This window comes from Mesoplodon mirus, assembly GCF_964341445.2.
Source record: "Mesoplodon mirus genome assembly, chromosome: 7".
Classification (NCBI taxonomy): domain Eukaryota; kingdom Metazoa; phylum Chordata; class Mammalia; order Artiodactyla; family Ziphiidae; genus Mesoplodon; species Mesoplodon mirus.
In genome coordinates, this window is record NC_138983.1 from 102,603,472 (window position 1) to 102,628,925 (window position 25,454).

Consider the following 25,454-nt stretch of genomic DNA (forward strand, 5'->3'; position numbering starts at 1 on the left):
TTCCAAAATATAGCAGAGGGAGGAACACTCCCAAATTCATTCTACGAGGCCACCATCACCTTGATACCAAAACCAGACAAGGATGTCACAAAGAAAGAAAACTACAGGCCAATATCACTGATGAACATAGATGCAAAAATCCTCAACAAAATACTAGCAAACAGAATCCAACAGCACATTAAAAGGATCATACACCATGATCAAGTGGGGTTTATTCCAGGAATGCAAGGATTCTTCAATATACGCAAATCAATCAACGTGATACACCATATTAACAAATTGGAGAAAAACCATATAATCATCTCAATAGATGCAGAGAAAGCTTTCGACAAAATTCAACATCCATTTATGATAAAAACCCTGCAGAAAGTAGGCATAGAGGGAACTTTCCTCAACATAATAAAGGCCATATATGACAAACCCACAGCCAGCATCGTCCTCAATGGTGAAAAACTGAAACCATTTCCACTAAGATCAGGAACAAGACAAGGTTGCCCACTTTCACCACTCTTATTCAACCTAGTTTTGGAAGTTTTAGCCACAGCAATCAGAGAAGAAAAGGAAATAAAAGGAATCCAAATTGGAAAAGAAGAAGTAAAGCTGTCACTGTTTGCAGATGACATGATACTATACATAGAGAATCCTAAAGATGCTACCAGAAAACTACTAGAGTTAATCAATGAATTTGGTAAAGTTGCAGGATACAAAATTAATGCACAGAAATCTCTGGCATTCCTATATACTAATGATAAAAAATCTGAAAGTGAAATCAAGGAAACACTCCCATTTACCATTGCAACAAAAAGAATAAAATATCTAGGAATAAACCTACCTAAGGAGACAAAAGACCTGTATGCAGAAAATTATAAGACACTGATGAAAGAAATTACAGATGATACAAATAGATGGAGAGATGTACCATGTTCTTGGATTGGAAGAATCAACATTGTGAAAATGACTCTACTACCCAAAGCAATCTACAGATTCAATGCAATCCCTATCAAACTACCACTGGCATTTTTCACAGAACTAGAACAAAAACTTTCACAATTTGTATGGAAACACAAAAGACCCCGAATAGCCAAAGCAATCTTGAGAACGAAAAATGGAGCTGGAGGAATCAGGCTCCCTGACTTCAGACTATACTACAAAGCTACAGTAATCAAGACAGTATGGTACTGGCACAAAAACAGAAAGATAGATCAGTGGAACAGGATAGAAAGCCCAGAGTTAAACCCACGGACATATGGTCACCTTATCTTTGATAAAGGAGGCAGGAATGTACAGTGGAGAAAGGACAGTCTCTTCAATAAGTGGTGCTGGGAAAACTGGATAGGGACATGTAAAAGTATGAGATTAGATCACTCCCTAACACCATACACAAAAATAAGCTCAAAATGGATTAAAGACCTAAATGTAAGGCCAGACACTATCAAACTCTTAGAGGAAAACATAGGCAGTACACTCTATGACATAAATCACAGCAAGATCCTTTTTGACCCACCTCCTAGAGAAATGGAAATAAAGACAAAAATAAACACATGGGACCTAATGAAACTTAAAAGCTTTTGCACAGCAAAGGAAACCATAAACAAGACCAAAAGACAACCCTCAGAATGGGAGAAAATATTTGCAAATGAAGCAACTGACAAAGGATTAATCTCCAAAATTTATAAGCAGCTCATGCAGCTCAATAACAAAAAAACAAACAACCCAATCCAAAAATGGGCAGAAGACCTAAATAGACATTTCTCCACAGAAGATATACAGACTGCCAACAAACACATGAAAGGATGCTCAACATCTTTACTCATTAGAGAAATGCAAATCAAAACTACCATGAGATATCATCTCACACCAGTCAGAATGGCCATCATCAAAAAATCTAGAAACAATAAATGCTGGAGAGGGTGTGGAAAAAAGGGAACACTCTTGCACTGCTGGTGGGAATGTGAATTGGTACAGCCACTATGGAGAATGGTATGGAGGTTCCTTAAAAACCTACAAATAGAACTACCATATGACCCAGCAATCCCACTACTGGGCATATACCCTGAGAAAACCATAATTCAAAAAGAGACATGTACCAAAATGTTCATAGCAGCCCTATTTACAATAGCCCGGAGATGGAAACAACCTAAGTGCCCATCATCGGATGAATGGATAAAGAAGATGTGGCACATATATACAATGGAATATTACTCAGCCATAAAAAGAAACGAAATTGAGCTATTTGTAATGAGGTGGATAGACCTAGAGTCTGTCATACAGAGTGAAGTAAGTCAGAAAGAGAAAGACAAATACTGTATGCTAACACATATATATGGAATTTAAGAAAAAAAAATGTCATGAAGAACATAGGGGTAAGACAGGAATAAAGACACAGACCTACTAGAGAATGGACTTGAGGATATGGGGAGGGGGAAGGGTAAGCTGTGACAAAGTGAAAGAGCGGCATGGACATATATACACTACCAAACGTGAGGTAGATAGCTAGTGGGAAGCAGCCGCATAGCACAGGGAGATCAGCTCGATACTTTGTGACTGCCTGGAGGGGTGGGATAGGGAGGGTGGGAGGCAGACGCAAAAGGGAGGGGATATGGAAACATATGTATATGTATAACTGATTAAATTTGTTATAAAGCAAAAAAATAAAATAAAATAAAATAAAATAAAAATAAATTAAAAAATAAAATAAACAAATAAATAAATAAAAAATAAAAAGCAAGAAGAATGACCATCCACCTTTCCCAATTCAAGCCCTATATATCATAAATATGATAGCTACACACCACCAACTGATTACATACATCACGAGCTTTGATGAATGGAAAGCCCCTAAAAAGATAGCAACAAAACGAAGTTAGATCTTCATGTAAATACATCACCAGTTAAACCCAGTTAATACAACTATTTAGTAGTATGAACAGTATCCATACAGAATTGTGTATAAAAATAAATAAGCTCAAAACAAGGACCTGGAGGGCTCTGCTACGGAGAAAACACAACAGAATTCAGCCTACTGGCTTGCTAATAACGCTCTGAACTGCTGAGAGGCCCCTTCAGCTCCTATGTTCAGGATGGTTGAGATTTCAGTCTCTCTTCTTTAAATGGTGATATTAATCGTTCTCTAATTTACCACCCTGTGTGACGAGGATGGACCTGCGATTAAGTGTCTCAGGAAGAAGACAGGAAACCACAGAGCTGTGAAACTCAAGTGCAAACACTGGGGATTCAACACTATAGTTTATGCAACAGCAATTCACATTACCATTTGCAAAAAAGTAGTTGGTTGTCCAGTGGGGATTAGAAACATCCATTTAACATGAGCAACTGAACAGATATTTTACACAGGAACTACTTCAAGTACTATTTAAAATCAATTCTCTTTGTTTTCTTAAGCAATTGTTAATCCCCAATTTCCTGATTACTACCAAGTAAGTCACCTGAAGATCATCTAGAGCCATCTATTTCACTTAGCAAGCCTAAAGCTATAATTCAACCATTTTATTTACTGTTCTGGGACAAAAATTACTATGAACAGCTATCCCCTGGATAAGAAATCAGGTAATGCTAGTTTGACTCACTAAATCTGATTTACTGAGTTAATAAGCCAGTTGATTTAGGTCTAATGCATATTTTTCATCCATTCTGCATTAAACTATTTCCCATGCCTAAAATGTCTTTTTTCCCATTCGTACGTATCCAAATTCCTACTTCTGTGCTGTAGGGCTTCGCTCAACTACACCTGCCTTTAATCAAACTTTTCTCACATGCACAATTGGTGATCATTTTAGTCTCCTCAAGACTCCCACGGAGTTACCTCTGTTGTGACACTTGAGAAACAACTTGAAACTCCCAATTACTTTTAATTTTTCTTCCTTAGAGGGCTCATTAGGCAGAAGCCAAGCCATGTGTGAGTTACCTTTTTTCCTCTACACAAAGCACCAGAGACCACCCACATAATACAAGTTCCAAAATAAAGAACTCTAAATGACTGAAAAAGACAGGGAATGCAAACAGCTTACCTGTTGCTTTTTGCACTTTCTGCAGGACACAATGGCCGGAAACCAGACACTCCAGGTGGTAGCGCTTCAGGAGGGTAGCATTCTTTACCAGCAGAGTGTTTCCTTCCATTACTTACAGGCTTCTTTGCGGCCAAGACTACGTTTGACAAAGCATGGAAAGAAGGAATCAAGATGCACCAAAGGTCTACAGAGCAACTGTCACACGTGCACACGTCGAAAGGAATCAAAAAGGCACTTGACAATGATGCCAAGCCCATTTAAAAAGAGGATCGGTTTTGTACAAAGGTTTTACATAAGCCAGCATTTTTTTTTTTTTTTTTTTTTTTTTGCGGTACGCGGGCTTCTCACTGTTGTGGCCTCTCCCGTTGCGGAGCACAGGCTCTGGACGCGCAGGCTCAGCGGCCATGGCTCACGGGCCCAGCCGCTCCGCGGCATGTGGGATCTTCCCAGACCAGGGCACGAACCCGTGTCCCCTGCATCAGCAGGCGGACTCTCAACCACTGCGCCACCAGGGAAGCCCTAAGCCAGCATTTTTAAAAAATATAAGTTCTCTACAGTAACAAGTTATTTTAACTAAAACAAAAGTATTGAGATGTGCAGAAATGCAAAAATAAAGTTTAAAAAAAGATCCCAAAGTATGATACATTTTATGTATCATGCAGAAACACTCAAGTTTCCTGAATCGTAGAACACCTTTGGCATTTCTGAATCTCAAGGACACAGAAACACAGATATACCCATGACTTCTGCCAAACAGAATCTTCAGAAGTAGACCAAAAGTTAAATTTAAGATGAATTTTTCTATGTAAAAACAATACAAATTATAAGGCTGCAAGTTGCTGGGGGGTAGGTGAGTCAATTTTACCTTCCTATAAGCCTGTCAACCTTCACTGCTCCTTTGATTTCATATAGAAAACACAAAAAAACCAAATGAAACCCACTGGATGAAAGAGTGAAATGTGGAGACTTACCCTATATTTCAGCAGTAAAGAGGCAAGTATCTTTATATGAAACATTTGGTTGCAGAAACTAGACCTACGTGTTAATATTTTACTTAGAACAAGCCATATATTAAAATTCACATTTAAATATTTAATTTGAATTTACTGAAAACAAACATCATAGGTTAAAATGGTTATATTTATCCTTCAAAGCTACTATATTTTATTTTATTTATTTATTTAATAGATCTTGATTGGAGTATAATTGCTTCACAATTCTGTGTTAGTTTGTTACACAACAAAGCGAATCAGCCATATATGCATACACATGTCCCCATATCCCACCCTCTTGAGCCTCCCTCCCACCCTCCCTATCCCACCCCTCTAGGTCATCGCAAAGCACCAAGCTGATCTCTCTGTGCTATGCTGCTGCTTTCTACTATATTTTAGCAGCATTAGGATGCAGGGTAAAATGGAGTGTATGTGGTAATAGAGGACAAATATTTCATAGAGTGTAGCTTATTGATAATCACCACACGATCCTGTGTGATTTACATGCCTCTTAAAAATATATAGGAGCTCAGTTCATTTTGTGCTATTTTATTGTGTTTTTTAACTTCATTGCCATCAAAAAAAATGTTTGTATGAATACGGTTTGTATGTGTATACCCTTCCTTTACTTTCAGAAACTAATGCAAATACATTTGTATTAAAATTTTTTTAAATTACACTTTTCTTGTTAGGAGATTAAAAAATTTCTAATAAAAGTTCCCATCTTTTATTAGGCATACATAAGTACAATACAAATGTGACACAATTCACACCATTATTTCACTCCTATACTCACCTGGATCTAGGTATATACCCAGATACTGATTTGGCTTACCTCTATGTCTCCAAATAACTGAGGCAAATACAAAAAAAAGCCCAAGAAATAAAATTACTCTTAAAAGAGCTCAATGAGCTTGTATACTTCAGTTACATTTCCACTTTGTTTAATCATGCTAACTAAAAAAAAATGTTTAACTGTTCTCATTCCATGATGCCCTATTATTCTGTACTAATTTTACAGAATTCCTAATATGTTTTACATATACATGTTTTATTTATATATCTTTCCATTTCTAATATCATAGCAAAAGTCAATGTAGCTATTTTAAGAATGCTTTACATAGGATATAAACTTTTAATAATAATATCTAATTAGTGTGATATCACAAATCTTAACTTCTTTGAATGTACTATTTGATTATTAAAATATCACTCTCTTGAAATAACAATTGGCAGACGATCATAAGCTTTTTTTTGACTTCATAAACACTCTTAACAACTTATTTAATACACTATTGTCCAAGCAAGTTGATTAATAGACAATCAAAAACATACAACTTTAAGTAGAAAAAAAAAAGCTGTATTTATGAAGATGTTTACAATAGTTTATTTGAGGTTATTTCCAATTTTTCACCAATTTAAGAAATTGACCTACTCAATGAAACCTTGTGAATGCAATGTTAAAAAGTATAACTATGAATCACAGAATTTAAATTTAGTATGAAAAGAATGGCAAATTATATTGAAGCTATGTGGAATTATGTTTATAGACAGCAGGAAGAGAAAACTAAAATGTAAATATTGCTTGATAGGATAATGGGATTAGAGGTGGTCTTTTAAATTTTTCATTTTTATGCTAATACAATACCTTTATAAAACTCAAAAATCTTCAAACAACACATTTTTTTAAAATTGTGGTAGACTACACAAAACAGAAAATTTATAATTTTAACCATTTTAAAGTGGACCGTTCTGTGATATGAAGTCAACAAATTTTTAAAACTTTCAGAGGGCACCTGAATAAAAGATGTGCTGTCCACTGGTGATTTTAATGTATCTGGTATATAACTAAAGTCACCACAAAACTCTTTCTGGGAAATTGGCAGATCATAAAAATAAAAAATTTATTTTGCTTTTTATTAAACCTTATTGTTTTGCTGTTTCAAAATTCAAATTTACTCACAAGAAACAGTTTCATATTAGATTTGGTTTCACAAATGCTGCTCCTGCTATTCATTCTTATCACCAAAAAAAAAAGACTATTTGTGACTAACGATAATATGTTACAGAAAATAAAAAGTTAAAAGGTTTTCAATCTGCAGATCTGGGAACCTAAATTAAAGCATCACACAACATTTTCAAAAACAGAAAAGCCATGTGATTTGACTAAAATCTTAGTTTTAAGATGGCAGAAAGTACCTTGATAATTTTCTTTTAAGAAAGAAAGAAAACCAAGCCATTAAAGAGAAATTCTTCCGAGAGAACTGAAACATGTTATATAACTCTGACTTGGCACTCCTTCCATCTGGAGAACTTTTTTGGTAACTGTTTTCATCACAGAATGATCTAAAGTAAAATGAATTGAAATTAGAGTAATTATTTTCCAGTGAGTGGCTATTTCCATTTAAAACCAAAAGCCAACTAATTATTGCTTTTCCCATAAATTTAAATATGAAATCTACATTATATAATTATACACTTATTTCCCCTTGTGTATTCTAATTTCTTCCTCAGAAACCTAAGATGCCATCTTGCAGACTGCCCACAGTGGCTACTATTTTGGCAGCAGCAAAGGTCAACTTGAAACATTTTGCATCTAAAGTGGCTTTGGCTACCTTTGGATACAAAGTACAGTCTGAGCACCGTCCAGACGCTTAGATACCTAAAGAGCATCTAAGATATCAAACCAGGGCATCCAAGATAACAAACCAAGTCCTGATATTCCCTCAAAAGCTGCTCCTCCCATCAGCCCCCTTCTTCTAAGTGATACTACCCAGTTGCACACATAATCATCAACGACTTGTCTCCTTGGTACTATTTCTTTCATACCTCACATCTATCTGCAGGTCTTGATAGCTACACCCTCAAAACACAACCTGAATTCAACCACTTTTCACTTGCTGCAAACTTCCAACCTAACCTAGGCCATAAACATCTCTTATTTGGAGCACTGGGATAGTCTCCTAACTGGTCACCCTGTTCCTCTTTTATTTTATTTTTTTTTTTTTTGAGGTACACGGGCCTCTCACTGTTGTGGCCTCTCCCGTTGCGGAGCACAGGCTCAGGACGCGCAGGCTCAGCGGCCATGGCTCACGGGCCTAGCCATTCCGCGGCACGTGGGATCTTCCCGGACCGGGGCACGAACCCGCGTCCCATGCATCGGCAGGCGGATTCTCAACCACTGCGCCACCAGGAAAGCCCCCTGTTCCTCTTCTTTATCCTCCCAAGTCCCTTCTCTATACCAGGTCACCTTATTCAGATACGATTTGCATCATGCCTTTTTCCAGTTCAAACCCCTCTACTCATTTAGAATAATCCACATCTTTACTCTGGCCTTCAAGACTTTACAAGAGCAGACCCCTGGCTAGCTCCTTGACCTCATGTCATACCACACTCTTCTTCACTCGGTACTCTGCCCAGATTGGTCTCCTTGCTTTTCCTTAAATACTCCACCCACCTACATGCCTACATACTCATTGCCTCCTTGTCCTGGAATGTGCTTACTCCACATCTTCCATGGCTTGCTCCTCTCTTCATTCAGGTCTCCGTTCAAATGCCACTTCTCCAGTGAAGCTGTCCCCTAACAAATCTATCCAATGGAGTCCTACCTGCTCTCCCTCACTCTCCTTACATTAAGATAGTTTTGCACTTCCTACTCTCTAAAATTATATGACTTATCTATTTACTCATTTCTATCTGATCTCCTTCACTAGAATGTAAGCTACATGAGGGCAAGACTTTTGTCTGTCTGGTTCACTGCTTTATCCCTAGTCCCTAAACCCGTATCTGGCACACAGAAGATGATTACAAAATTACTTGTGAATCTGACAAATGAATAAAGTACTCCTGGCAAGAATTCAGAGGTTGCACAGGAAAGAAAGAATGCTCTTGGTGGAAGCAGGCTTAGTATCTAGGTTCACCTCTATTCAGAGTAGAGATAAGAAAAATTGACAAGTATAATTCACTTTAATTAGTACCTTAGCTGCTAAAAACATAAGGGAAGTGCAACACTAGAAAAGTACAGTTGAAGCTTGAACAACATGGGTTTGAACCTCACGGGTCCACTGACACACGCATAGTTTTCAATACATATGTACTATCGTCCTACATGATCCAAGGTTGGTTGAATCCACACATGTGGAACCACTGACTATAAACTTATACCCAGATCTTCAACTGCGTAGGGGTCGACACCCCTAAGCCCACGTTGTTCAAGGGCCCACTGTATATGATGAGGAAAGTTAAACACATTAAGTTTTAAAAAACTGTCAATACCTGAACAAATTTTTTGTTTTGCTATGTGTTTATCAATTTAAAAAAAGTGACCACATACCAACAAGCAGATTTTTTCTTATATCCAGAACGAGCAGAGTTCTGTTGGTTTCAAGGGCCTTTAGGAAAGCCTTTGCTCCTTCACTGGTGAGGCCGCACTGCTGCAGGTCAAGTGCTTTTCGATGAAAGACAAAAGGTCACTTGCTAACTCTACAGATTTAACATATAGACAACTCTCATTTTCTCACGTGTGGAAGAGTCCTGCACAAGACAAGTCATGGCAGGTTTGTAATTTTGGCTATGGAAAAAAACAGAAACATATACGCACACACATAATGCATAATCCAATTTAAAAACCTCTTCTTGGATGTGCAATGATAACCCTGGCTTTAGTAACAATAAATCAGACAACATATTTTACAATTACAGAACTGAAGAATAACTGTATATAACCTATGAGCAAAAAGCATCACAAAATGAATCTCAGTTCATAATTAGCAAGGGCGGCAGGGGCGTGTAAACCTCACAAGCAAAACCTGGTGGAGCTCAGAAATGCACTGCATTCTTCTGATCATGATCTTCAGCTCCAAATCACACTTGAAACTAGTTCAAAGGGGAAAACAAAATAGAAGAAATGTAATAACTGTTAGTTTTAGAGGAAAAAAAGACAAGTCTAAGAGGATACAAATAATAAAAACTTTCAACAATGTGTGAATACAGAATACATACTAAAAACCTATCATGAAAGTATGATGGTCAAGAACCCTCGCAGTAAAAGGTCAGACAAAAACCAGAAAAACGGATCATGAATTCTAGTAGTTCTGGGGCTGAACAACCTACTCATTTAAACCAAAGGGATCATCACTAAAGCCCAGGGATTAAAAACTATTACATGAAAGGAAACTATCATGAGTCTTTTGTTTAAGTGTTGTGTGGACCATCACATTAAAATAACTGGAGTCTTTCAACACCCCCATGACACACAGAAATAGCAAGTCAGACATACGGATCTGACAGGATATGATACAACCCTTACAAGCTCTCACTACAGAAGAATGGACACAGGGTATAATTAACCAAATAGCCAAATTAATACAAACAGCCAGTAAACCTCACCAGTCAATCAAATGAATACAAAATAAAACACAATGTGGTTATTCTCCTATCAGATGAAGCCAAGATTCTGTAAGAAAAGCCTTTAAATAATGTCTATACCCTTTGGATCCAACAACTCTCTTTCTAAGAATTTAACCAAAAGAAATAGTCAGAGATATAGGTAAGGATATATATCAGAGTACTATTTGTAACTGAAAAACTGGGCAAAGCTTATATACAAGAATGGATAAGCTATGTGCACTGTGGCATATTCATATAATGGAATACTGAACAATCACAAAAAATGATGCAGGAGATGCAAATTTACTGACTTGCTAAAATGCTCATACTAAATTAATTGAAAAAAGTTATAAAATTTGGAGTAATCCCACTTGCATAGAAAATGGAGAGGTACTCATTTTTTTAGTTTTACATTTTTTTACAAGTGCTACAGGCCAGTGTTTGTGAGAGGCAGGCTTCGCATCTACTGTTGGGGTGGACTACAAATTGGCATAGCCTTTCTGGGTGGTAATTTGGCCATGTGTATCAAATGTCTTAAAAATAGGTCACACTTAGTCATTCCACTTGTAGTACCTTATTCTACAGAAGTAATCCCGATGGACACAGAGATGTATATACAACGTATTCACATTGTTTCTGACAGGGAAAAGCAAACTGTCTAAATAGAATTGCAAAGAATCGATTAAACTATGGGACATCAATACGACACAATACTACATGATACATCATTAAGTGAAAAAAGCAGGAATATGAAATAGCAGGTATACTACAATTCTATTTTTGTAATCCCTAAGTGTACATGTATATTTGTAGAAAAAAAAAAGACTGAAAGTATATACGTCAAAATGAACAGTGATTATATCTGGGTATTAAAATTATAGGTAATTGTTCTCTTGTTACTCTGTATTTTCTATAAAGGATATATGCAACTCTTAGAGAAAGTTTAAAAGCAAAATAAAAGCTATCAGTAAAATGAGGCTTTAAAAAATCCTATCACAATAGTATCATGCCAAAAGCTAAGCATATTAAAAATTCAATATTTTCAATTTTAGAATTTCCCTCTAAGCCATAAATCCTAAGAGATTCTGCCAAAGCACTTGCACCCAGGTCACCAATGAGCGGGTTGCAGTTCAGAGTGATGCGCCTCAAACCAGCCATGCAGTCAAGAACACGTCTCCTGGAATGAAGACTCTCAGCCCAGGTTTCTTCATGCCTTCTGGTAGTCTGATACTTCAAAGATTTAATGGGATGAAATTAAGATGCTTGAATAAGGAAACAGGGTGTGCCTGAGTATGGCTTATTCTGTCAGAGATTTACACACACACGCAGATCAAGCATATATGCCAGGAGCATCAACCTGAGAAATTCAACAGTCACTTCTGGTTTACGAGTCCAGTGACCCAGATTCTGCTCGGTCAGTGATTAGATTCTAGCCACTGCATTTCCTGTTTCTGAACACTTACGTAAAGTTGGACAACTCAATTACAGTCTATGAATTATTTTCCTTATCTTCTAAGTCAGGGAATTGGTTCTAAATTCTATCTTTGCTGAGGCCCTATATTTCATCATCCTGTCCTCCAATGGCCTCCAAACACCTCACTGGGCAAACCATAAGAAAACTTTTTAATATGCATCTTATTTATTAACAAATTATATACACAAAGTTCCATACATAGTATTTATGTACATGATAAACTACACAGATTTTTTAAAATAATACAAAGGTAAAAATGTTCTAATATTTTCTTTTCCTAACTCCTAAGGCATTATTTTATTTTACTTATTTTTTTACAAAGATTTATTTATTTGTTTGTTTGTTTGTTTGGCTGTGCCGGGTCTTTAGTTGCAGCATGCCGGATCTTTTAGTTGTGGCATGTGGGCTCTTAGTTATGGCAGGCACGTGGGATCTAGTTCCTTGAGCAGGGATCGAACCCAAGCCCCCTACATTGGGAGCACATAGTGTTAACTGCTGGACCGCCAGGGAAGTCTCAAGCATTATTTAAAAAACTATATTTACAAAATGTATCTCACATGCTACCTTGGGTGTGCACACAAGCTTTAGAGGCCTGGACTATGCAGAGCCAGTTTGATGTGCCTTGGGAAAATAATGGTTTGACATTTAAGCAAAAGTACTGTCTTGAAGACATTCAATTCTTTATGTTCATAAAGTAAATTTTGGTAACAGGGAACACTGACTGTAAATGAAAAAAGTCTTATTACATTCCTGAAAAAGTAAAAGACTCAAAGTGCCTTTGTTACTCTAAAAGGAAAATCATTAGTGTCATTTTTCTATTAACAATAACTTATTAAAGCTCCAAGCAGAAACAACAGCAATCACTTACACAGTGCTTAGTATGTGCCAGGCACTATTTATACAAATAAGTGCATTTAAACCTCATAATGAGGCATAGAGGTTAAGTGATTTGCCCATGGTCACTAGCTATGAAATGGGAGAAAGGAATTCACTCTGTCTACAAGAGGCGGGCAGGTCAGGCGTGGATCAAGGCCGGAGAGGACGACACCTCTAGGCCACAGCAAGTAAGGGCTGAGCGCGACGCCCCAACCGAAGAAAACTGCCCCACACCGAGCGGTCTCCTGACCCCCCGAGCAGGTGCTGGCCTCCGAAAACACGTGTGGGAGCAGTGGGGACAGAGCTCCTGAAGCAAAAAGGAACCGCAGTTGATTATGGAAGATTCTCACAAGAATAACGCTTCAGAGACAGCACCTCAGTCTGGTTCAACAGTTCAGGGAGCTCATATTTCTCATATTCCTCAACAGATGTCATTAAGAGGATCTGCGCCAGTGACAATTGTACCTCTTCCTGGAGAGCAAGTACAGGTTCAGGGGGTCATCCAGACAGCTCAGTCTTCTGTAATTCACCCACCACACGTGCAAACGGTATCATCTTTATCAGAAAGTGAAGAGTCTCAGGACTCATCTGACAGCATAGGCTCCTCACAGAAAACCCACGGGATCCTAGCACGGCGCCCATCTTACAGAAAAATTTTGAAAGACCTATCTTCTGAAGATACACGGGGCAGAAAAGGAGACGGAGAAAATCCTGGAGTTTCTGCTGTCACTTCTATGTCTGTTCCAACTCCCATCTATCAGACTAGCACCGGACAGTACATTGCCATTGCCCCAAATGGAGCCTTACAGCTGGCCAGTCCAGGTACAGATGGAGTACAGGGGCTTCAGACATTAACCATGACAAATTCAGGCAGTACTCAACAAGGTACAACAATTCTCCAGTATGCACAGACCTCTGATGGACAGCAAATACTTGTGCCCAGCAACCAGGTGGTTGTACAAACTGCATCAGGAGATATGCAGACATATCAGATCCGTACCACACCTTCAGCTACTTCGCTACCACAAACCGTGGTGATGACATCTCCCGTAACCCTTACATCTCAGACAACTAAGACAGATGACCCCCAACTGAAAAGAGAAATAAGGTTGATGAAAAATAGAGATCCTGTAATGTGGAGAGCTGTGATTGGAACTAATAACATAGATGGGCGTCAGCCACACTCCAAGATGATGAAAGTTAAAGTGATCATTATCCATCCAGACTTCGATGTGGAATCTTATGAAAATGATATTGCGCTTTTTCATTTAAAGAAAGCAGTGAGATATAATGATTATATTCAGCCTATCTGTCTACCTTTTGGTGTTTTCCAAAGACTGAACCGAAACACGAAGTGTTTTATAAGTGGATGGGGAAGAACAAAAGAAGAAGGTAATATTACAAAAAAATTACACGAAGCAGAAGTGCATTATATTTCTCGAAGTTTTTGTAATTCTGACAAGAGCTATGGGGATATAATTCCTTACACTTCATTTTGTGCAGGTGATGAAGATGGAGTTTTTGATACTTGCAGGGGTGATAGTGGTGGACCATTAATGTGCTACTTACCAGAACGTAAACGATATTTTGTAATGGGAATTACCAGTTACGGATATGGCTGTGGTCGAAAAAATTTTCCTGGTGTCTACAGTGGGCCATCCTTCTACCAAAAGTGGCTGACAGATCACTTCTACCAGAACTGGAAGCAGGCTCTCGAAGAGATATTTGCACAGTCATGCTCATGGCAGCATTATTCACAATAGCCAAAATGCAAAAGCAACCCAAGTGTCCATCAACAGATGAATGGATAAACAAAATGTGGTATACACATACAATGGAACATTATTCAGCCTTAAAAAGTAAAGATATTGTGTCACATGATACAACATGGATGAACCTTGAGGACATTATGTAAAGAGAAATAAGCCAGTCACAAAAGAACAAATATTGTATGATTCCAATTATATGAGGTATCTAGAGTAGTTAAATTCATAGAGACAAAAAGAATGGTAGTTGTCAGGTGCTGGGAAAGGGGGAGAAATGGAGAATTACTGTTTAATTGGTACAGAGTTTTGCATGATTAAAAGAGTCTGTGGATGGCTGGTGGTGATGGTAGCACAACACTATGCATGTACTTAATGTCCCTGAACTGCATACTTAAAAATGGTTGATTGTAAATTTCAAAAAAAAAAAAAAAAAAAAGAAATGGGAGAAAGGAGATTTGAACCTAGGTCATTTGGCTTCCGCACCCAAGTTCCTGACTGTTTTCTACCTCAGGGGTCAATGGACTCGCCCTGTACAGGCTCAAAGAAGTTTTCAATTTTTAAAATCTAAATTTAAACATTTCCAGATTTGTGGGCTATACAGTTTCTGTTGCAACTACTCTGCCCCACTGGTGTAGGGTGAAAGGAGCCACAACTACCATGTAAACAATGGGTGCGACTATGTTCCAGAAACACTTCCTTTACAAAGCCAGGCGACGGGCTGGATCTGGCCCACCAGCCAGAGTTTACCTATCCCTGATCTGCACCATCAAACTATTAAAAAGCCTTCATGTCAAATTATTAACTAACTTTAGGCCTAAATACAGTCATTATAACCACTGTAAAGTTGTTAAGGCATTATTTTAAAAACTGTATTTACAAATTGCTGATGTACTGACTTTTATTAGTTTAAAAACTACAACAGCTAATAAACACTTGATTCATTTAAGTCTTGAAGACTAAAATGGCATAGTTTCTTCACAGTATTACAATAAATGTTTTCAGTAAAAAAACATACATAAAAGTATTATTAGGTATTATATATTAAATCTCTTATTTCTAAAATTAAGTGGACTATCTTTACTAAATGGTAGAATCCCAAACTGAAAACTGGTCATATTCTTTCAGCAAAATGAAAGCTGCGCTCACATGTATTAAAAGACAAAAATTAGGGCTTTCCTGGTGGCGCAGTGGTTGAGAGTCCACCTGCCAATGCAGGGGACGTGGGTCTGTGCCCCGGGCTGGGAAGATCCCACATGCCGCGGAGTGGCTAGGCCCGTGAGCCATGGCTGCTGAGCCTGCGCGTCCAGAGCCTGTGCTCCGCAACGGGAGAGGCCACAACAGTACCACACACACACACACAAAAGACAAAAATTAACTGCCCTCTGTATCAATATATTAATGTGTTTCAATCACATATGTTTTCATGAAAGTTTAAACATAAAATCACCTTTAAGATCTAGGCCATGGGATCTGCTCCATGCCATGTCAGAACACACCCCGTTAAGTTTACTTAACTTGTCTTAAGTGTGATAGAATTCTTTATACCTTGACAAATAACTAAAAGGAAAAAAAAACAAAACCCCCACACACAATAAGATGAAGAGCCTATACATTTGTCAATCTTGACTTATTTGCTTTTCTTGAGTCAGTTGGAGGTTTATAGCCACATTCTCAAAATCATTAACTACAATCTTCCCAAACAGGTAATTGACGAACAGATGCATTCTAAAACTTGTCAGTAACAAAGCGCTATTCCAGTTTACAGCAACAGTTTAATTCTACTTAGATACTAAAACTGAATACACTGAATACTGCAAACTTTATTCCCAACCACTCAGCAAAGTACTACATACCTTTTCAGATATAGGGGAAAAAAAGAAAAAGCATACGATTCTTCCTATTTTCATTTCCAAAGATACATCCCAATCTTAATGATCAATCAGCGATTTAAACGTCAACTATAAACCCAGTATACTGCTGCTATGCAGTGTACTAGAGCAATAGAAGAGAGAGGACCTCAAACCCTCTGTTCCCTCAAATTCAAAGGCAGGCTTCCTGACCCCTCCAGACCACTACTGGACACAGGGAAGGCACACTAATGTTGCAGGACCCCAACCAACAGTCACCTGCTTTGTGATTACTTCCATGACACACCCTCACCAACACCACTGAGTTTGCTTCTCCTACGGGACGTTACATGTATTTACTATTTTAACACATACCACAGTGCATCATAATTATGATTGCAGATAGATGTTCTAACAATTGAAAGAGAATGATGACTTTTTTGCTCTTTACATCTTGCTATTTCCCGTCCCATAATATTTCTTGAAGCGAAACCATAAAATATAGACAAACACAAAAAACAGAAAATATACAAAACGTGTGCTTTGCACCTTAACGCAAACTTAAGTAAAATTAGTTCTGACAGTATCCAGCATGACAAACTTCCATGGTACAAACGAGAATGGACCAAGGTTTGAGCAGGTACAGGAGACAATCCAGGCATGAACAACACCAAGGCAAGGTAGACAGGAAGTAACATGGTGTGTAGGAAATCACGAGACCAGTCTGATGGGAAGAGACTTAAACAAGACTGAAACTCACTTTCTAAACCTCCATCTCCAACTGGACAATTCGCAGGACACGGGTGCACCAAAGTGGCCAATTTATTCAATCCCTTTAATATGCAGGAAGAGTTTAAAATTTTACTGGTTTAATTTGCCCCAAAAGCAACTCTCAACAGTTATGGCCTCTGTCGTCGGAGCTTTGTATGAAATTAAGTCAAAGTGTGGAGCTCCTTTGCCTTTTTTTTTTCTCCTTAAAAAAGAAAAGAAACAATTGTTCCGAGTAAAAACAAACATATTCCGAAGCATGTGTACATTGAAAAGTAAAGAAACTTTATTAACAACTTCATAAAAACTGACTTCAAATTTTAAAAAGAAAAAAACATGTTTTGAGGTCCTTCCGACTGGAGTCGTGTCTCATAGTGTCCTTTCTTTACAGAAATAGTCGTATTAGGACACATATGCACAAGGATTAACACCATGACACACTGTACACGGCGGGCCCCGGCGAGCTCACCAGTCGTCGTCTGAGTCCAGGTCTCTGGGGAGGATCCACTCCACGGATGAGCCCAGCAGAGTCTGAAGCTCGTTCGTGAACTCCACCAGATCTAAGAGCTCCTTACTTTCTGGATTACAGGACTCCAGGTCTTTGGGGCAAGAGAATAAGAGACTTGCTGACACTTGCCGGCAGAACTCGGCCTCCGCGATGGTGACGATTTTCACATTTGGGAAATTGCAGCGGAATATGCAGGAGGACATTTGCAGTTTCTTGAGCAGGTCTGAGAGCAACAGCCAGTTACGAGGCCTACACAAGAGAAAGGACAGTGGTTTGAGTTTCCGGCAAAATTAGAGGCGCTCCCAACTACGAACTGCCCGTCTCCTGGCGGGGAAAGGGCCTGCTACTTCCACTTTGATTACCCCTCCCCCACCCCACTTCTCACTGTCCTTAGAAGGTCTACTTCTTCTTCTTTTTCTTTTTTAATTTTATTTATTTATTTATTTTTGGCTGCGTTGGGCCTGTTGCTGCGCACGGGCTTTCTCTAGTTGTGGCTCGCGGGCTCTAGAGCGCAGGCTCAGTAGCTGTGGCGCATGGGCTTAGTTGCTCCGTGGCATGTGGGATCTTCCAAGACCAGGGCTCGAACCTGTGTCCCCTGCACTGGCAGGCGGATTCTTAACCACTGTGCCACCAGGGAAGCCCGGAAGATCTACTTCTAGCGGGGGAACTCTGGACTCATGTGCATGTGTTAAGAGGCCACCTAGGGCGGATCAGCCAACTTAGACAAAAGCAGGAGCAGCGCCCCTGAATGAGCCTCGTTGCAGGCCACCCCAGTGCTGCCTTGGCTCTGGTCACAACTCAGGTCACCCCTCTCCAAGTAAGTGCACCCCGTTCTAGTCACTAGGGAAAACCAGTCTGTATGCCAACCCAAGGGAGATGGCAAACACCTCTTTGACCTCTCCTCTCCTCCGGCCCTCACGGAGAGAGCATGAGAAACACTCGAGGTCACCTGGCTTTCCTTTCCTTTCCCACACCTCCAACCCGCCCCTCAATGCTGCCGGGAGTGAGGCTTTTTCGACAAGGGAGGTGGTACAATCCTTCCTGATACCCTGTCACGCTTTATCATCTCTATCCCGAATAGAATGTCACCACAAAGGCAGACACGTTCCCAGCCTCAGAGTCCAAGGAGGATGCTACTCCTTAAGCACCGGGGTCAACACACAGCAGAGCAAGGTCTCCTGATGTGTTCACTCCGAAGGGTTGGTCATGGGGCACAGTGGCCCGACCGTGGGGACAAGACTCGATCTAAGCAAATCTGAAGACACATAAGAGCCCAGGTGCCACATACGGCTTTCTCTAATCTTATACGAGAAGAGGGTACACATCAGTATCGTCCCGTGGACCTCACGCGCCTTGGAAGGCCCCTATGGTAGCCGTTTGGGGAGGATCCCTTCCCCAAGAGTTTACTGACTGAAACTGCAATTGCAGTCGCTGACTCCCGTGTCCTTTGGGCTCTAGGGGTGTGTTCCAATGAGGGCAGTTGGCTGGGGAGCCCTCCCACCCCCCAAACTTTTCTGGAAAAGTTCCACTGCATTATGTGAGGTCGGTGGACACTTGGTGAGGAATTCACTCACCCCCCAACCCAGCCACCCTCATCTGCTGAAGGGGATTTCTAACTCCTGCCACCCCACAGAGCAGCTGGGCTGGCTCTCGACCACACGCTGGCCACGCTCACCCCTGAGCGACGGACACCTGGACGTTATAACACGGCAAAAGGGGGTCTTGGGAAAATTCAGATTCCAATAGGTCACCATAGGCCTCGTTGCTGTCATCCTGGTCCTCCGGTCGTGGGGGATTTGCTAAAACATCGTAACCACTTTCATCATCTGGTTCTAAACGGGGGGGCAAACAAGAGAGAGGTCAGTAAGCTGGAGCAAGATTCCAGCTGTTCGCCAAAAAGGACCCTGGAAAAATTCTTTCCCAAGCAAGTCCTGCTCACAGCACCACCCCCACCCCCACAAGCCCAACTGAAACGAACAAGGCTGCTCAGCACACACAGCTGCCAGAGAACTCCGAAGAGCAACCGGGGCTACCATCGTCAGGAGCCTGCAGGTTACTTAAACAGTCTGGAGAGAGAGGGGGAGAGAGAGAGAGAGAGAGAAACAAGATAACGCCTGCTGGTAAGAGGCAAATGCTGCTGGAGTTCGGGAACATCTCACGCTGGGGCTGGTGTCACCTCCTGAGAAGTCCCACTGCACACGCCTCCAAGTATCTGACTGAAACCTCCCCACGCGTCCACCCGCCTTCCTGAGGGACTGCCCGCCTCACCGCCCCAGCCTGCCAAACAAAAGCTAGCCTGGCTAGCTAAGAGTTTTCCAGCCCCCCACCTCGCAAAACTCAAAGTATGTATCTCTTCTTTGACAGACTAACGTTGGGCCGCTTTTCCCAGTAAAGGGTCACTTACAGTAAACGGGGGGTGGGGGTAGGGGGAACCCAGGTGAAAGGCTGTGAAGTCACCGTCTAGATGCTTGAACAAGACCGTGTCTTGACCTCTGCCGTACCTGTTAAGAACTTCTCCAGAAGTTCGCTGTGGTTCACTTTCTTGATGGTTCTACCTGAGTACGTAGCCAGGGTAGGATCAGCACCGTAGGAGAGGAGCAAGCGGACAATTTCGAGATGATCATTCTTGACAGCATCGTGGAGAGGCCTAGGAGAGGTGCGGGGGATTACACCTGTGCACGCGACGCTTGCTTCTAAGGACACGGGGCAAAATCGAGCGTGTGTGGCCAAGCCTCGTAGGCGCGCTATTTCACCGAGGAGGTGAGTGTACGGTCGCTGCGACAAATTACTCTGTTATTTCAACACATAACCCTTTACGGGACAGGTGAAGGGACCATCTCAGGCCTAATTCTTCAATGCAAGTCTCTCTTAATGCATGGCCCAAGGAGGAACTCAGGCCACGATGAAAACGTTTCCAATGAACTTAAATAGTGACAGACTGTAAGAAGGTAACATACGGCGGGCTGGGGGGAAGAACCCCAGCACCACGGAAGCAGATACGACAAGCCATTGTTACACCATTACAAACAAAACCCAAAAAGTGCAGTTTGTAAAAGAAACTAGGGGCAAAGTGGAACCTCTCCTGAAACCAACTTGGAGATGAGTGATCAACCCTCTCGCCCAGAAGCAGTCGACAGGCAGGGCGAGTTCTCAGGAGGATACAGAGTCCTCCTGCTCGTGTCCGCTGGGGTCAGGAACACTGTCCACAGTCCCATCCAGAAAGGATGCTATTTGGAAACCATGAACCACCAAATACCTTACGGTTTTGCTCATTTTATGACCGTCAGGAAAGCCCCAGTGCCCTGCCTCGTGGTGGCATCCCAGGTACAACCAGGAAGATGCTTGGGCTGACTCAGACCTGGGCCTCTGGCCAATAAACCGAGGTCAAGGACAGAGTGGGGGCCAGGCCCGGGGATGTGGGTGGACACGGCAGGTCCTATCAAGCCAGTTGCCACTGGACCTGTCTGTACTCCTGCAACTTTCAACTCACATATATGTTCAAGATTGAGATTCAACAGACGCTGGTGAAGAGTCCAGGGTCTTAAAAGAGAACACCCCTGATTATTCATGCAGGCTCAACATTTTCAGGGACTTCTGTCCATAAGAGCGTCACAGAGTTTTAAAGTTCTATGTAAATTTGCCAGAAAGATCTGTCCGATTCCATTCTAGAGGACTCCGCCACCAGTGTGCTTACATGGCACTCACTCTCCATCTTTCCTTCTGGGGTTCCCTGCACACCCTAAGAACCACTGCCTATGCCCCAACAGGGCCAGGCCAAGAGCAAGACCACCACTGACCCGGTTCCATCCTGGGCACTGCAGTTGACATCGGCGCCATATTCAAGGAGGTGTCGTACGATGTTGAGCCAACCTCTTGCACAAGCCTCGTGCAGGGCACAGTAACCCGCGTTGTCGCGGTGGTTCACATCACAAATCTTGTTCTCCAGGCAGTACAAGACCACTTCCTACGGGGAGAGGAGAGGAGAGGAGAGGAGATACCATCAGACCACGATACAGTGAACCTTGTAAGCGTGACCTCCCCATAGCTTGGCGGTGCCCACTTTCAAAGGCATACATCCTCGGGGCCAAAAGCCCACCATGGCGCGGGCAGGCGGCAGGCATCCTGGTGGGGGGCGAGAGTGCGTGAGAAGGGCTTGGAGATGCAGACAGTGTTGTCTAAGGCTCTGCTGCACCACTGGCCTGGCCATGGGCAAGTTACCCTTGAACTTCTCCAAGCTTCCACAGGGCTGCTGAGAGGACGCATTCGGATAGCGATGAAAGCCCTCAGCCCAGGGGCCGACGTGACCAGTACAGAGGTGTCACGGCTGCTAACATCTTAGATGACACATTGCCAAGCACAGACCATTCTCACTTGATGGGTCTGTTCGGTCAGTGGCAGTGGACGATAACACAAGTTTAGATAAAAGTATGGATGACCAACACTTAAAGAGAGCTTAAATCAGCCGGAGAACATTCCCCAGCTTAGAGAAGCAGGGACACCCAGGTCAGCTACATCCTCGCGCCCCTTGTTAAGACCCCAAATCAGAACCTGGGCCTCAGATGCTCTTGTCTGTACGTTAAGTAGAGTTAAAGAGAAGCTCTCTCCCTCCATCCTCGAGGAATGACACAAAATGCCTCCAATAACCCCACCCTCTATTTTGCCTCACTCCACCCTCTCGAGTAAATATGAAAATTTTAGACTGATTCTGCCCCAAGTTAATGACAGGAACCTGATACACCACAGGCTGCAACCTCCACATTTCAAGAATCAAATAAAACGTTCACCGCCCCACCCCCCACCCCGGAGATGTTCTGTGTCAACACTGTGCATTAGAATCACTGTTATTAACCTTCTTTCTTTGGCTTGTTAAAATATTAATATGAACCACTCCCAGTAAGCAGAGCAGGAACTTATTCAATGTTTTATTACCTTAAGAAAGTTTTCAGACACATCGAAAGTATTTGCCACCAGAAAACACGTTATACTGTTTATACTGGGTAAGTCGTGCCCAGCAGAGAGCCGGCAGGTTCTGAGAGCTGGGAGTAGGCAGAACGTGCATGTGGCCCAACACATGGTCTGCAGGGTAAGGGGGGATGCGATGGGGTCAGAACAGGCCTCCTTGTGACATCTCTCAGGTAACTCATCTGTTAAACCCAAAAAGGGCGTCATTCTAGCCGCCCATAAGTGCGAGATGGGTTCTGTAAAACCTTTTATGCCCTTTGGAGGACACGCCAATCAAAGGTGACCACTCACTTGGGAGCGAACTAGAATGTTCCATTTGCTTACCACGTGAACCCAATGGGGCATGCTGGTAAACCTGGCCATCGGTGCCCTGTTACTTCAGGTCACTGCAGCAGCTCCCTTCCAAAACAAGAGGAGGAAGAGAAAAGGCACGCCCACGAATGCGTTTCTCCGTTTACATCCCAACCTGCCAGAAAGCCCACAATCCTCTGGGCTCCCAGGCCACCTGCCCCGAGCCCTGGTATCCAGGATACCGCATGAAGCTGCTGCGCTTTTAGCAGGCCCTCACTAGCCAGACTTGAGTGGACGGCTGCAAGCTATAATGAGTTGTGTGCCCCAGCCAGGGAGAGGCCCTGTCACGTGGCTCTGGGATCAGGTCTGAAGGCCACCAACTGCTGTGCACACATCAATTTACTCAACCCAGGGTTTATTTGCTGTGACAATCATGGCCTTCACCTGGAAACCTTCATCACTACTAGGGCAGATTCAAGGGTACCTAGAAATGAAAGGCCGTCCAAGCTGGTGGGAAAGTCAACTCTCTTCTCCTGGAAGATGGCAGCAAAGGCAGCAGTAGCCCCATGGCCAGGTCAGACTTTTGGCCACGGGCTGTCCTAACTCAACCACGTTGATCCCACTATTTACACAGTGCTTCTCATTTCCCCAGACGAGGACGTCTTCTGTCACCCACAGGAACCCAGGAGCTACCAGGAAAGGAAGGTAGTACTATCCTCATTCAACACTTGGAAACTGAGGCCCAGAGATATTAAACCCCAAGTTCAATTAACATGAAGTACTAGACCTATAACTCAGGTCTTTGGTACCTGGTCAGCTGGGAAGATTCAAAAGGCCCAAGAGGGCCCCAGTTAGAGGGATGCAATCCAGCTGTGACGAGCATCCCACAGGCCTTCTCTGTTGGGGGTCAAGTGGGCTAACTACACTCTCCTAGCTAAGAGGGTGATGGCCTCTAAATGGATGGCAACCGTCGCCACCAACACTTTCTCTAACTGAAAGGTGAAGAGGCGGGGCGAGTCTGTCGACGCAACACATTCCTTGGTTTTATTTTCTCCGCTAGAAATAAACGGGAGTGTCCGAAGGGCAGCCCAGCCATTCCCAAGCAAAGTCAAACTGCTTTTGTCGGACAGCTCTCTGTTCAGCGGCTATAAGCCGAATGCCATTACCTGCAAAATGTAACCATAAAGGCCATAAGCCCGACGTTGTTAGTTAATTAAATGCCTCATTAACTTTTTAAAAAAACATGACTTATTCAATTCATAGAAAATTTAATCATCACCGCTAAAGGCACAAGCATGTGGTTGCACACGGGCGTTTTAGCCTAAGAAATAGAAGCCTTTTTCCCAGGAGGGAATGGTTTGAGGTCTTTGGCCACGCAAGTGATCTATTTAACGCGGATCTGAAGCCAGAGTGTGTTTCTAAACTTCCAGAACCAGATTATCATGACATAAAGCTCAGACAGCCTTTATACTGCACATGGTATCTTTGGCTAAGCAGAAGAAAATAACCAAGAATGCTGAAGACAAAACTTCAGGAAAACCCTCCCAAACCACACCCTTATCTGCTTAAGCAAACTGTCCTTCAATTTTAAAAGGTTGAAGCTGCCACATCTCCCAACTGGGCCATCATCCCAACATTTAAAATTCTGCCCAGAGAAATCCCAGAAAGTTGGATTCAAAGTTGAAAGCGTTCATCTACTTGTCACAATGTTCAGCATCAACACTGGTGATCTGTGGAATCTACATATTGAAATTTACATTTGAAGAAAAAAACAAATCCCACCGTAAACATTCCCAAGGCTTCCTGTGCAGTCAAAGGCCAGGTAGCCTAAAAAAGTATGGATCAAGTGCCCCTTGGTCCAGGCCTCAGAGCCACCAAACCAAAATGGAAACTGTCTTAGAGGACCAACGAGGGTCTTTTGACGTCTCTGGTCCCAAAGGGAGGCTGCTGGAAATGATGCCAAGTTCACAGGTGGGGCTCGGAGCCCCGCCCTCCACGGCGGGTGCAGCAGCACCCCGCCACCCCCATCTCCAGCATTTGCTGGAAGCGGGAGTCGACTTTCTCAACCCTAACCCAAAAGTTGGGGTTAGGGGTCTCCCCCCCACCTCCAGCGTTTGCTGGAAGCAAGGAGACTATTTTCTCAACCACGGGGGGGTCTAGCTCAACACTATGTGCAACATCTGCTCTGTCCTCCCAGGCGCCCGCTCTCAGCTCTTGGGAAACCAACTGGGTGCTCCTTGGACTTCACCTGCAAGTAACTGCGCTAACTACCAGAAAGTGCTCTCTAGCTAATGGAGAGGTCTCCAAGAGACGTGTAGATATACACAAGAGCACATTCAACCCACAACAACAAAACACCCCCAAACTAAGCATAGCCCTAGTGCTTCCAACTTCCCACCCACAGTCAGGCCTTAGGGCCAAGGCAGGCACACTTCCAAGGGCTCACGGCACTATGGACCGGGGTGGGGGGACACGACGGGAGACGGGGGACAGGGGCACAGAGCTGGCTGAGGGTGTGGGCGCCAGGGCTCCGGGCCAGCCTGGGTCCTGCCAC

General features: G+C 42.3%; 2 protein-coding genes and 1 pseudogene across 3 annotated transcripts in view; 1 reads left to right on the forward strand and 2 right to left on the reverse strand.

The window, feature by feature from the left end:
* Positions 1–17,552, reverse strand: part of LOC309808916 (centrosomal protein of 78 kDa-like) — a 32,921-nt pseudogene extending 15,369 nt beyond the window's left edge. The window contains exons 1-8 of the transcript in view: positions 17,529–17,552; positions 17,132–17,204; positions 15,972–16,081; positions 11,476–11,638; positions 9,354–9,467; positions 7,304–7,366; positions 5,000–5,063; positions 4,029–4,110 (exon numbers count right to left, since the gene is read on the reverse strand). The product of the transcript in view is annotated as a centrosomal protein of 78 kDa-like (transcript). The remainder of the gene's footprint in view (positions 1–4,028; positions 4,111–4,999; positions 5,064–7,303; positions 7,367–9,353; positions 9,468–11,475; positions 11,639–15,971; positions 16,082–17,131; positions 17,205–17,528) is intronic.
* On the forward strand, positions 13,031–14,521 carry LOC309808107 (uncharacterized protein; the record flags this gene model as incomplete). Its single annotated transcript, XM_082628106.1, has 1 exon — positions 13,031–14,521. Exon 1 carries the CDS (start codon positions 13,094–13,096, stop codon positions 14,519–14,521), a length of 1,428 nt encoding a protein of 475 aa, XP_082484232.1. The 5' UTR covers positions 13,031–13,093.
* LOC309808917 (BCL-6 corepressor-like) overlaps positions 17,492–25,454 on the reverse strand; it is a gene marked incomplete at its 5' end in the record, with an annotated part of 30,473 nt that continues 22,510 nt past the window's right edge. The window contains 4 exon segments of the mRNA XM_082629484.1: positions 17,492–17,896; positions 19,323–19,479; positions 20,149–20,294; positions 21,445–21,611. Coding sequence (XP_082485610.1) covers positions 17,605–17,896; positions 19,323–19,479; positions 20,149–20,294; positions 21,445–21,611 — 762 coding nt within the window. The 3' untranslated portion in view covers positions 17,492–17,604.